Below are 11,801 nucleotides of genomic sequence, written 5' to 3' on the forward strand. Positions count from 1 at the left end.
TAATTGCAGGAACTTTCAACAATATTCATTTTCTTAAGAATTATTTCATTTAAGTTGAGTATATGTAGTGCATTTAGAGTATTATTAACCACCCATATAAACATATTACATGGCAACATAGGAAGTATATACTATCATAGGTGGATTAAGTACACAACTTCCTTACTTGAGTAAAAGTACAGATACTGGTCAAATATTACTCCGTTACAAGTAAAAGTTGTAAAGACCGATTTTGCCTTAAGTAAAAGTACAGAAGTACTTGTTTTTAAAAGTAGGCCTACTTAAGTATCAAAAGTAAATGTCAATGCATTGTTTTGTTATTGTTGCATGTACTTACAATACCTTATACCTCTGAATCTATGCCTGCCTACCTAACCTCATATCAATATCAAATAGAACACAGTTCCAGTAGTGGGATTGAATGTGAGGTTGAATAAGTGCACTCAGTAACGTCCACAATGGTTTCGGACACCCAAATGGCTTTTCCCAAATAGTGCGTGCCCTATTTAAAGTTTTTTTTGGCTTTTAGTATGAATATGTTAGCCTTACTGCAATCTATAAGCTAGTGTGCTCCAAAACAACGACAAAATTCGCATTTAGAAGACCAAACCCAACGTTGAAAATGAAAATCAGGTTGATGTAAGAATCCAACATCAGTCGGGTTCTGATGCCAATCCAACTTTCATTTCCAACCAAAATGCAACCCCTGGAACCAAAATCATCCCCAGGCTGACGTTACTACTTTTACTCAAGGACCTTGACAGAATTGGCTTTATGCACAGCTTTACTACTTCCTGAACTTCAGCCAGCCCTTTGTTTCCTGTCTGTCATTATTGGACAAACTGATTAATTCAGGTGTGCCTGGCCTCAGTAACAATAATCAGGCACACCTGGATTAATCAGTTTGTCCAATAATGACAGACAGGAAACAAAGGGCTGGTTGAAGTTCAGGAAGTAGTGAAGCTGTGCATAAAGCCTATTGTAGTGGAGTAAAAAGTACGATATTTGTCTTTCAAATGTAGTTTATGAAGTTAGTTTCAAATGAAGTTAAAAAGTTTCCAGAATAAATAATACTCATGTAAAGTACAGATACTCAAAAAGTGTACTTAAGTACAGTACTCAAGTAAATGTACTTTGTTACTGTCCAACTCTTTATGCTATATAACTGTAAAATACTGGATTTTTACATTCAAGAACAGTAAATGTCCCTGTAATAAAAGTCAAAGTTCCCATTATTATTTGACCACTGATTTTCTATAGCTCATGTGAGCTACTGGATAAGGATTTTTAAAAATTGATCTAAGATTGCATTTACAAATAACGATATATACACAATGAGATTTTTTAGTAGAGCTGAGCTTAACTAGAAATGCACATTCGCAATAGTCATTTTTATGACTTTTCCAGGCCTGGAAGTCACAATTATCTGACAGTAAGAGCCACAAAGAGTGCTGTAAGCATTATGGTTTGGAAAAGAATATGTAATGTGTGCTTGCTTGTCATCTTAATTGTCTCCACTGGACTTCTAAATGGATGTAAAAGGCGTACATGATTCTCTTTACAAAATAAGTGTTTCTACTTCAGTACAATTTGTCTGCTTATTGCATCTCATATTGTATATTGTCTACTGATACTCCATTTGAAGCTGTCAAAGGACTCTATGCAGCCTGTTTATTACATAAACATATTACAACCTGTTTATGCACATTACATGTACTTCGTATACTTTCAAGCATTCTGTAGATGCATTTAAATTGATCAATTATAATTATTTTAAGTACTTTGCACATTTTGTAGACTGTGGCGTGGAGTATATATTATGTAGAATGTGTGTTGAGAGACGCTCTTTAAAAACTGCAAAGATTGGACCATGCACTATTTTAACTGTATCATTAAACTGGAGTAACAGTTAAAGTGACAAAAAGTTATTTACTTTGATGTTTTTAATGTGCCACTTGAATTCTGGCATCAAAATTAGACTCAATAACTAAAATCAAAGTTAATAGGGTTAAGAATCAAATCTGATCCAGTTCCATAAATCTGATACAGTAAATCATGCAAAACAATCATATCCAAATGTATATTCACACCGAAGTGGACCAGCATCAAAACAGAATGTAACAACTCTTATGAAACTGTTTCAAATATGAAAAAAAAAGGTGACAACAGCAACCAATGTAATAATTTAAAGACAGAATTTTAATAGACGGCTGGACAAAATGTACATTTCAGTTTCATCTAGGTGACTCTTCATTTGATGTTTTCAAGTCCCTGTGAAAACAAACAGAAAAATATTAGAACACCTGTTTTGGTGAGCATATTGCCAGTACTGATACATATTTACACAAGCTAGCTAATACAATTATATATATATATATATATATATATATAAAAAATCACCTTAGGTCGGTAATGTTCACCAGTTCCAGACACTCTCTTGTCTCTCTCCATCAAATACCAGTGATAGGGAGCCCGTGCAATCCTTTTATCCTATAAGTTAAAGAACAAGTGGATTAAGTGCTGCAGACATCACAAGGGCATACAGAATTTTCCGTAAAATGTCAGGATAGAACAAAAGTTTCTAACTATTGAAAGATTCACTAAAGCATACTCAAGAGCGTGACAAAACATTATTCATCATCATCACTCACCTTTCCACCGTTTGTGAACTTCTGGATTTGAGCAGTTGCAACACCAGGAATGATCAGACAAACTGTCATAATAGCAAAACCGGGCAATATCTCATACCACATGGTTGTGGTGAAATATGAGTGTAAAAACACAAAGAAATTGTTAAAGCGGATACGGTTTGTTCGTATAAACGGTTTTCCCAAAAAAAAATCTTGCAAAATTGTCGTTTACATGGGGCAAAATGTCTGCCCTTATGATATGACCGTCACATAGACAACTTCCGAGAAGTGTTTTAACACTTCCGTGTGTGAAAACCTCGCCTGTAATACTGCAGCGCCGCGTGGTGGCTCTTGCTTTAAGAACTACTACTACAGATTAATGGCTGGTCAGCAACAATCATAGACAGTATAAGAAGGGCAACAATGGGTTAGGGCTTAGGGCCTCTATGGTTAGGACATGCGTAGCTAGCTCATTATTCCCCAATATAATACAAATAAACAAACAAATAAAAGGTCTTGCTTTTTTGTATCGTTTTCTAATTATTTCAGCACCACAGAAAAAAAATAGGTTTTTGATTGCTGAATTTACACCGGTGAATAAGAAACTTTACTTGTTTAGGGGGGGGGGGGGGGGGGGGGGGGGGGGGGGGACTTGCACAACAATTTGTCATTTGTTCCATAACCTCTTTGCATATTGGCCATGCCAGAGGATATGAGGTACAGTCGGTTCCAATAAGCAAAGATGAACAGTTTACATGTCTTGATTTAACTGGGATAGCAAATGCTTAGCAGGGTAAAATTTGTGCTTAGCAAGGTACAATTTTATTGATCTTATTTGTAATGAGAAATGTATTAGGTGAAATAGAGAATAGCCTTATTATTGTTTTTGCTTGTCAAAGAAAACAAATTTTACCTCAGAAAGTGTCCGCTGGATGTAATAAAGAAACATGTGTAGGCCTAGAGTATGAAATACCTCTACATAAGGAAAAGACACCAGAAGAGATTGCACCAATTAGAGGCAAATTCTTTGGGGGATACAGGGAAATTAAAATGTAAGTCATAGTCATTAAATACCACTGAGAATTCAACAACTACCAAAAGGATCACCTTGTCAAACAAAGTTTTCAGAAATATACTCTTATGCTTATAATTAAAAAAAAAAAATTTATTCGAGAATGCTGGGATAGAAATTGAAGCGACTCTTTGCGTCATGAGCCGTAGCCAATCAGAGACGCCTGCTGGTGTTACAGAGAAACAACTGCGGAAAGTTGGGCACTGGAGAGATAGCAGACACGACAACAAGAAACAAACCAAGTCAGACATCGTTGCAAAAGTTGGCAAAGGATCATGAAGGAGGACAAGGAAAACACGCGTCCCAGAGAAAGGAAAGTGGAAATAAAATGTGATGAAAACGACAAACCAGAGAAGCCAAATAAAGAGAAGAAGGAAGCTATGACAAAGGTAGTTAGTTAGCAGGCTAGCTGGCTACATTCCTGCTACAAATAGCCTACGAACAAAGCAGCTAGGCGCTTTCATTTGAAATACTATAAATTATTGTGTGTGGCTGTATGTCTAGTTAGATGTTTACATATTATTCGCTGTTTGATTTAAACGTTGCAGATGAAAATGCAGTCTAGTTAGCAAATCCTCCTGTCAAAGTGTCCTAACACAGCGGGGATTTGGCACCTTGTTAGCACAATAATAGAGAAGAATCATATACATAGTGGCATGTAAAGTAAGATAGACATGATTTTATTCCATTATTCCAACATGTTATGTTAACAATTCTAATTCTTCCACGTATACTTATGTGTCGCATGGGTTCTGCCGTGTATAAAAATATATGAATTGTACATATGCAAGTAATTTCAATATATATATATATATATTTTTTTTTTACCATTAATTTAGATTGTAATCCGACGTCTGCCTCCAAGTCTAACTAAAGAAGACTTAGAGGAACAACTGCAGCCTCTTCCAGAGCTAGATTACCTGGAGTTTTTCTCAAGTGATACTAGGTTTGTATGTGCTGTATTTCATAAAAGAAAGCAGAAAAGTGACACAAATAAAAGGTATTGTATGGCTGATCAAGGTGTTTGTTTATCTGCAGTCTTTTCCCTCATCTGTTTGCAAGAGCATATCTGAATTTCAAAAATCAAGATGACGTACTTCTCTTCAGAGACCGTTTTGATGGCTACGTCTTCATTGATAATCGAGGTTTGGCTTTTATGTCATTATTATTTCCAGCATTCACTATTTACTCTCTAATCAATCAGTTTAGGAATCAAACTTTTGCGACGTTTTACCTTAAATGTAAAGATTTCTTAATTCATTATTATTATTATAGATTTTTATGCGTCAGACTGAGATGTTCTCTATGCTGGTGAACTTCTCCTACAGTAAAATATATATATTTTTTTGCATGTTATAGGACAAGAATATCCTGCCATTGTTGAGTTTGCACCATTCCAGAAAGTTGCTAAGAAAAGAAGCAAGAAGAAAGATGCCAAAAGTGGAACGATTGAAGATGGTAATCATTGCAAACAATAGTTAACATGGGGAAGATGTTCACGTGTTAGTACTTATTTTTTATAGTATATTGCTGTGTTTATTACTTTATAAATGATCTGTCCATCTACATATTTTTTTTTTTTTTTATCGATGTGCCCTCGTAATATTCGTTCAAATTTATTAAAGTCCCCTCCCCTCACAATGACACCTCTTTTCTTCTCTGATGACGTGGGCACAGGTGCAAGGGCTGGACATTAATCCCTCCCCTCCAGCAACCTGTCAATCACAAGATCGCAGCAATTCACAAACAACAATGATACAATCAATATCCCGATGGACATAATCAATTTCCGCACTACCGTCTGGTTTCACAGACAGAGTTTAGAGATTAAGCCAGGATTATTCTTTAGTTCAATTAGGACATTTAAGTGGCTTTTATAAATGTGCCTTAGAAAAAAAAGCATTACTGGTGTGCATCTTGAGACAAAACAATTGCATTGACATATTTTAAGATATGTCAGTGCAAGTTGCTTTCAGTTAAAACAGCTCAAACATGCATTTTAGTCTGGGACTAGATTTAAGCCTTTTCTGTGAAACCAAGGGTTAAAAAAAATTCTCATTTGAGAAGCCGCTTCATTTGGATATACATCACAATAGGGGAGAAAAGATGACCGGAATTCCAGATTCATGCTGACTCATACCCGTTTCTTATTAGATGCTGATTACAAAAAGTTTTTGGAGTTCTACAATGGTGATGAGGAGAAATTTCCTTCCAATCCTGAGACCTTACTTGAGGAAATAGAGGCCAGGACAAAAGAACTCAGTGGTGAGTTTCAGCACAAAAGTATGGAAACTTGTAAAATAGGCAGTGGCTGATTGCAAAATTCTTGGTGATCTCAGAATTCTGACTTTTTTCCTCACAATTGCAAGTTTACATCTGAGAAAAATAGCTGTCATGTTCACACTGCCCCAACAGACACCAACAAACACTGATTGAACATGTTCATTCGGGTGAAAACAAACCCCAACAATGCAAACGTGTTTGTTTGTGCGGTGTGAATTGGCCTTAACTCGCAATTTTATGTAACTCGCATTGATAAAAAGAATTACAAGATGTACACTCACAATTGGGGGGAAAAAAGTAAGAATTGTGAGATAAAAAGTCGTAAACCTTTTGTATTGAAACAAGCTTCCATTCTTAAACCAAAACACCTTGATATAGTTTTCATTGTTCGATTGAAATAATCTTTTAAAATATTCTTTCCCCAGCTAAAAAAACGACACCTCTCTTGGACTTCCTTAAGAATAAACAGGTAAAGTGAGGGTGTAATATTTACTGATGTAATTGTATACTTCATTAGCCTTTTACCAGTTAATTTGGTTTCCAAACATATAATATGCCATACTGTATGTGTAGTGTGTTTATGCAGTCTCATCCTGTCTTTCCCAGAGGATTAGAGAAGAGAAGAAAGAAGAGAGGAGACGGAGAGAGTTAGAACGCAAACGCTTGCGAGATGAAGAACGGCGTAAGTGGAGAGAGGAGGACAGAAGAAAAAGAAAAGAGGCTGAGAAATTTAAAAAGGGAGAAAAGGCATCTGATAAGGATAAAGACCAACCTAAAGATGAACAGCCAAAAATCAAGGTATGTAAATATTAGTAGCCGCGTTTCCATTACCCTTCAAATTGCGCAAATTGAAATTGCGAATTGAAAATACGCACAATGGAAACACGTCAATTTCGCAAAAACTCTCGTTTATCGGCAAAAAGTTTTTACGCTCGCATGAGGTGGTTTTTCAGGCAATTCGAAAAAGGAATATTTCTCAAAACTGCAATGGAAACAGTATTTGCGCATTTACAGTCACCTGACTTGGAAGACGCGGTGTATTTGGGGTCCGTGTCCGCAAATAATAATAATAATTATCATCATTATTATAACATTTATTAGGCTACATATTTAGAAGACGCTTTTATCCAAAAAAGGAACAAAGCAATTCGTCAAATGTCATTCATAATACAGGTTAGACAATAATAATACAATAATTGTGCTAAGATTATCACAAATAAACACAAGATTTTGACGCATATCCAAGTGTTTGTGCGGAGTGTGGAGCGCGCATGGCAGGGGGGCGCGGGCGCAAACACTTGCATTTTCCTATCAACAGTGGAAACAACTTAAAATAGCCTACTCTATCATTTCTGGTCATACAGAAATATGACTACATTACAGAATACATTATTCGCAACTACTTTTATTTGTGTAAACTTAACTCACAATAACAAGAAAACGTTGTGCTTTGTTAAAATAAAAATAAAAAATCAGGCGCGGTTTCATGATCTCCGTGAACTGGAGCGCGAGAACTGAAACAAAATATAGCCTATTTCCCTGCCATTAATGCTTGGATAACACACCACGTCTCCTTTTATTAATAATAATAATGTCTAGTGCGGTGGCTGTGAAATAGGCTATAAACCTACCAACGTCCGTTGCCATGATTTTTGGAATGACTTATCGCGAGAGGAAAAAATGACTTTTTAGTCGCATAACATCGGTTAATGGAAACGCCGTCGTTTTGCAATAGTTTTTTATCGACATTTAGAAAAAATCGCGCAATCGCTTCATTATTAGAAAAAGTTTTGCGCAAATCTGTAATGGAAACGTGCCTAGTGACTACATTGATTCATTTCTATTGTTTTATTACTAAAAGAACACACTTTATGCACAAAATCTGAATTGAATATTGATTATTCAGCGTCATTACTCCAGTCTTCAGTGTCACATGATCCTTCAGAAATCATTCTAATTTCCTGATTCACTGCTCAAGAAACTTTTCTTATTATCAATGTTGAAAAAATGTGTGCTGCTTAATATTTTTGTGGAAAATTATAAATTAAAACAGCATTTATTTCAAATAGAAATATTTTGTAAGATTATAGATGTCTTCATTGACACTTGATTAGTTGAATGCATCCTTGCTGAAAAAAGTATTAATTTCCTTTAAAAAAAAACTCTTGCTGACCTGAACATTTGAACAGTAATGTAAGGTCCTGTTTTTTTGTTGTCTTTTAGCTCTTAAGAAAACCAGAGAAAGCAGACAATGGTGATACTGAGAAGCTAAAAGACAAGCCTAAGAAACAAGACCGAGAGAAACAGAAGGAAGATCGACCTCCTGGAGGAGGAGAGATGAAGAAGCGACAGAATGGTGAATACAGAGAGGAGAAGGGGGGCAAGTAAGTTTGGTTTCACTCGACACTTGCACTAGATGAAAACCATTCCCAGCCTTACTCAACCCATCTTTGACTTTCCAAGTCTTCTTCTCTTATTTTTATATCACCATGTCAATATGCAGATCAGAGGATAGTGGGCATAAAGATTACAGAGATCGTGATGGAGACAGAGAGAGAGACCGGGACAGAGACAGAGAGCGAAGACAAAAAGAAAAAGAACGTATCAGAAGGCAGGATGAGGAACGAAGGAGGAGAAGGGAACGTCAGGACGGAGAAAACACCTACAAAAAGAGAGAGGAGGAAGGAAAGAAGGACAAGGAGCGTGTTTGGGAGAAAAGAAAGCATGAAAACACTGGAGAGTCCTCAGTTAATGCTCATCCTGAAAAGCCATCAAGGGACAACAAAAAGGAAGACAGTGCCAAAAAGGATCGTCTGAGAAATAAGGTACTTGCTCTTTTTTGATACTTTATCACTGATTTAATTTACATATGGCTAATAGTTAATTTTACATTTCTGATTTAGGATCGGCCTGCGATTCAGCTGTACCAGCCTGGGGCGAGGACCCGTACCCGGGGAGGAGGAGGTCGAGATGGAGATGGACAGGCTGAGCTGGAGTCCAAGAATAGCCAAGAGAAAGTGGCTGAGTGAGGAAGCAGCTATGCTAGCATGAAATGATGTCTCGAGAGAGGAGGGTCTCTGTTCTAGTCAGGACAAACACCTCAAAAACATGGTGCTGCCAGCAAAAGAAATCCCCACACATAAAATAAAATAAAACTCTCTTGTCACTGACACGGGAGAACATACCTGTTGCCCTCCAGTGCCTGAATGAGTTCATGAGCAAGGCAAGTCCTAACCGACGGTTAGATTTGAGAAACGGGGCATAACCACGAGAGAAGTGATTGGACCATGATAACTTGAAGTGGCCTTACTTTTGGTACACAGCCAAACTTGTTTTACTTCACCTGCTTTTCTGTTTCATAGTTAATAAAAGTCTGATCTGGCTTGCTCAAGATTTCTCACTGTTCCGCTTTAGAAAGATCTTTCACACCTTACCTGAACCCTTCTATCTGGTATCATACAGTGCATTTCACTTCAGACAATCAGTAATGAATTTGTGTTCTATGAGCATGGATGTAGCCTGCAGCCATTTCTGTTCTGATTTGGGATTTGTCAGGTGGAAAAAGCCATGCTTTGTGATGCTGATGCCTTGATCACTGTTAGTTCTTTTGTGCAAGTCGATTAAATTATATGCAAAAACAGATTGTGGCCTTTTATAGTTTGGGAATTGAAGTATATACTACCACTCTGCATCCTCTGGTTAGGAAATGGCCACATGTGCTGTCATCCAATTGTATGTTTCATTGTAACCAATCCTTAATTCAAAACAGCTTGTTTTTCTTTTATAGTTGCAGCTTTGTCAAAATGTGAAGATAAATCCAAAAAGACAATAAATTAACAACCAATGTGTTACTTCAAGTGTTTCGTTTTATTTGTATATTACATTTGTTACAATTATTACAATTTTTTTATTCCATGAAATAGGTGCCTTTTTTATTCCGAAAAGTTTAATTTTAAAGTACATTTCAAGATGTCTTTGAATGTTATTTGCAATTACATCATCTTAAACTTAAACTTTAATTTAATATTTAGGTTCTAATACAGCTAATCATTTAAAGTTGAAATGCCTTGTGCTTGATGTCATTTTATGACAAATAATTTCTGATTATAAATGATTAAGTTTCAATTATTTGTTGTTTACTGCACAAAATCACTGTATCAAGGTTGACAAGCTTAACAACAAAGTGATAAAAAGGAGAAAATATTTTTTTGTAGAGACTCATAGGAATCTTTATATTTTTATTGAAGTATAAAAGAAAATTGCTGTTCATAACATATACGTTGGTGTCATTTTTTCCATTGTTTATATCATTGTTTGTTTGCACGTATTCATTAGGAAGTGGCATAAAATGCATATTTTTCGTGGAACGACCCAGAGGTTTTACGGTTTTAAAGAGACATGCATTGGCTGGATGGAGAATAGCATACAGCTGCTATTTTTCAAAAGGTGAAACCGAGTTAATATTGGGAAATGTCAGCATTACGTAGTAGCTCGTGCTCCGTGGAGCCACTGGTCGGCGCTGTGGTGTGAAGGAGTAGCTCTGTTCATGACTCGGATATACAGTGCTTGCGTTTCCCATGGTTCCTTCTCTTCGACTACCGCCATAGTGGTGAACGGATAGCCATCTCCGAAATGGTAAGTGAGAATCATAAAACATCGTCCAACAAGTAATTGTTTTCCTGCACATCTCTTCTTTTTTCGGTGCAAGTTGAAGTTCTTAGTTGGTCGTGTTTAATATTAAACAGATTACTGTTCGATAAATAATGAGATATCTCACCGACGATGTGTCGTCGGGTGACTAACTTAAGCCATCGCAGATTGCCTAACCATGTGTGCTTCACATTTGTATTTCAGGCGTCACACAAGACCTTCAGAATCAAACGCTTCCTCGCCAAGAAGCAGAAGCAGAACAGGCCGATTCCACAGTGGATTAGGATGAAAACTGGCAACAAGATCCGGTATGTTGACATGGTTGTGCAGTAGGATTTATTTGCCGCTGCTGAACTACACCCGCAACTACACCCTTAAAGTGCTAGTAGCCCTAGTTTTCTTGTCCTGTAGTTTATTTTAGCCAAACGAAAGCAGGACGCAATTACAGTGCTCAATTTTGTGGGAGTACTGCCATTATCCTGCTGAGAGCATCATCTACAGTAGAGTCATGAGTAACTTACTGTCATCTCCCATATGACGCGTGAATGCTCTGTTGTGGAGACACATTTCATAGGATTTAAAAAAAATTAAGTTAGATGAATGCCCTCGTTAGAAATGTATATGCATATCAAGCAACTTTGGCTTGCTTGTTTTCAGTACTTTTGTTGCTGCTATAATGTTAACAATGCTTTTAAGTGATTCAGGTAGTGACTTAATTTTGTGACCATTTAAACTTACATTTGCTTGGTTCGTTAAGTTTGCTACTCTTTATACTTTAAACTGCCTTATTCATGGTTTTATGAGCCACACTGTTTTTAGTTTTAGAGCAGTGCAGTTTACAAGAGAATCCTTGGGATTCTAGTGCAATTCATTTTAATGGCTGCGATCCTGTGTGATGCTTTACATTTTGCAAATCTTTTTGCAGATACAACTCCAAGAGGAGACACTGGAGAAGGACCAAGCTGGGCTTGTAAACACAAGGTTTACTTCAGCATCCCCCTCCATCTGCTCCTTGCCAGGACCACCAACTCATCCAGAGCTGGAGAGAAGCCATGCTATCTGGGACAACAGTCTCTTTTGTACAGATATTCTGGTTATGTCCTTCCTAAATAAAAGATTTGTCATCGAACCAGAATTATGTGGATCCTTCTGTTTTTTTTTTTTTT

General features: G+C 36.7%; 3 protein-coding genes and 1 non-coding gene across 4 annotated transcripts; 3 read left to right on the forward strand and 1 right to left on the reverse strand.

Annotated features, from left to right (window-relative positions):
- Positions 1 to 2,178: 2,178 nt before the first annotated feature.
- ndufa1 (NADH:ubiquinone oxidoreductase subunit A1) lies at positions 2,179 to 2,888 on the reverse strand. The gene is made up of 3 exons (XM_056238341.1): positions 2,652 to 2,888; positions 2,401 to 2,490; positions 2,179 to 2,271 (listed from the first exon to the last, which is right to left on the reverse strand). The coding sequence occupies exons 1-3, from the start codon at positions 2,751 to 2,753 to the stop codon at positions 2,251 to 2,253; spliced, it is 213 nt and encodes a 70-aa protein (XP_056094316.1). The 5' UTR covers positions 2,754 to 2,888; the 3' UTR covers positions 2,179 to 2,250.
- A 996-nt stretch (positions 2,889 to 3,884) lies between these two features.
- upf3b (UPF3B regulator of nonsense mediated mRNA decay) lies at positions 3,885 to 9,836 on the forward strand. The gene is made up of 10 exons (XM_056238342.1): positions 3,885 to 4,091; positions 4,542 to 4,648; positions 4,741 to 4,847; positions 5,062 to 5,160; positions 5,857 to 5,967; positions 6,411 to 6,454; positions 6,592 to 6,783; positions 8,209 to 8,369; positions 8,489 to 8,810; positions 8,889 to 9,836. Exons 1-10 carry the CDS (start codon positions 3,978 to 3,980, stop codon positions 9,012 to 9,014), a joined length of 1,383 nt encoding a protein of 460 aa, XP_056094317.1. The 5' UTR covers positions 3,885 to 3,977; the 3' UTR covers positions 9,015 to 9,836.
- Positions 9,837 to 10,496: 660 nt separating this feature from the next.
- Positions 10,497 to 11,770, forward strand: rpl39 (ribosomal protein L39). The gene is made up of 3 exons (XM_056238345.1): positions 10,497 to 10,620; positions 10,840 to 10,943; positions 11,561 to 11,770. Exons 1-3 carry the CDS (start codon positions 10,618 to 10,620, stop codon positions 11,607 to 11,609), a joined length of 156 nt encoding a protein of 51 aa, XP_056094320.1. The 5' UTR covers positions 10,497 to 10,617; the 3' UTR covers positions 11,610 to 11,770.
- Positions 11,064 to 11,138, forward strand: LOC130072997 (small nucleolar RNA SNORA69). Its single transcript, XR_008804199.1, has one exon. It is a non-coding gene; the product is annotated as a small nucleolar RNA SNORA69 (small nucleolar RNA).
- Positions 11,771 to 11,801: the final 31 nt, after the last annotated feature.

This window comes from Rhinichthys klamathensis, unplaced genomic scaffold (assembly GCF_029890125.1).
Source record: "Rhinichthys klamathensis goyatoka isolate OS25496 unplaced genomic scaffold, OSU_Roscu_1.1 h1tg000520l_1, whole genome shotgun sequence".
Taxonomy (NCBI): Eukaryota; Metazoa; Chordata; class Actinopteri; order Cypriniformes; family Leuciscidae; genus Rhinichthys; species Rhinichthys klamathensis.

Coding starts and splice junctions, on each gene's coding strand:
- rpl39 (XM_056238345.1), top strand. Junction 10,944..11,560: donor AAAACTGGCAACAAGATCCG/GTATGTTGACAT, acceptor ATCTTTTTGCAG/ATACAACTCCAAGAGGAGAC.
- upf3b (XM_056238342.1), top strand. CDS start 3,978: ATGAAGGAGGACAAGGAAAACACGCGTCCCAGAGAAAGGAAAGTGGAA. Junction 6,784..8,208: donor ATGAACAGCCAAAAATCAAG/GTATGTAAATAT, acceptor GTTGTCTTTTAG/CTCTTAAGAAAACCAGAGAA. Junction 8,370..8,488: donor AGAGAGGAGAAGGGGGGCAA/GTAAGTTTGGTT, acceptor GTCAATATGCAG/ATCAGAGGATAGTGGGCATA.
- ndufa1 (XM_056238341.1), bottom strand. CDS start 2,753: ATGTGGTATGAGATATTGCCCGGTTTTGCTATTATGACAGTTTGTCTG. Junction 2,491..2,651: donor AGTTCACAAACGGTGGAAAG/GTGAGTGATGAT, acceptor TTTAACTTATAG/GATAAAAGGATTGCACGGGC. Junction 2,272..2,400: donor GTGAACATTACCGACCTAAG/GTGATTTTTTAT, acceptor TTGTTTTCACAG/GGACTTGAAAACATCAAATG.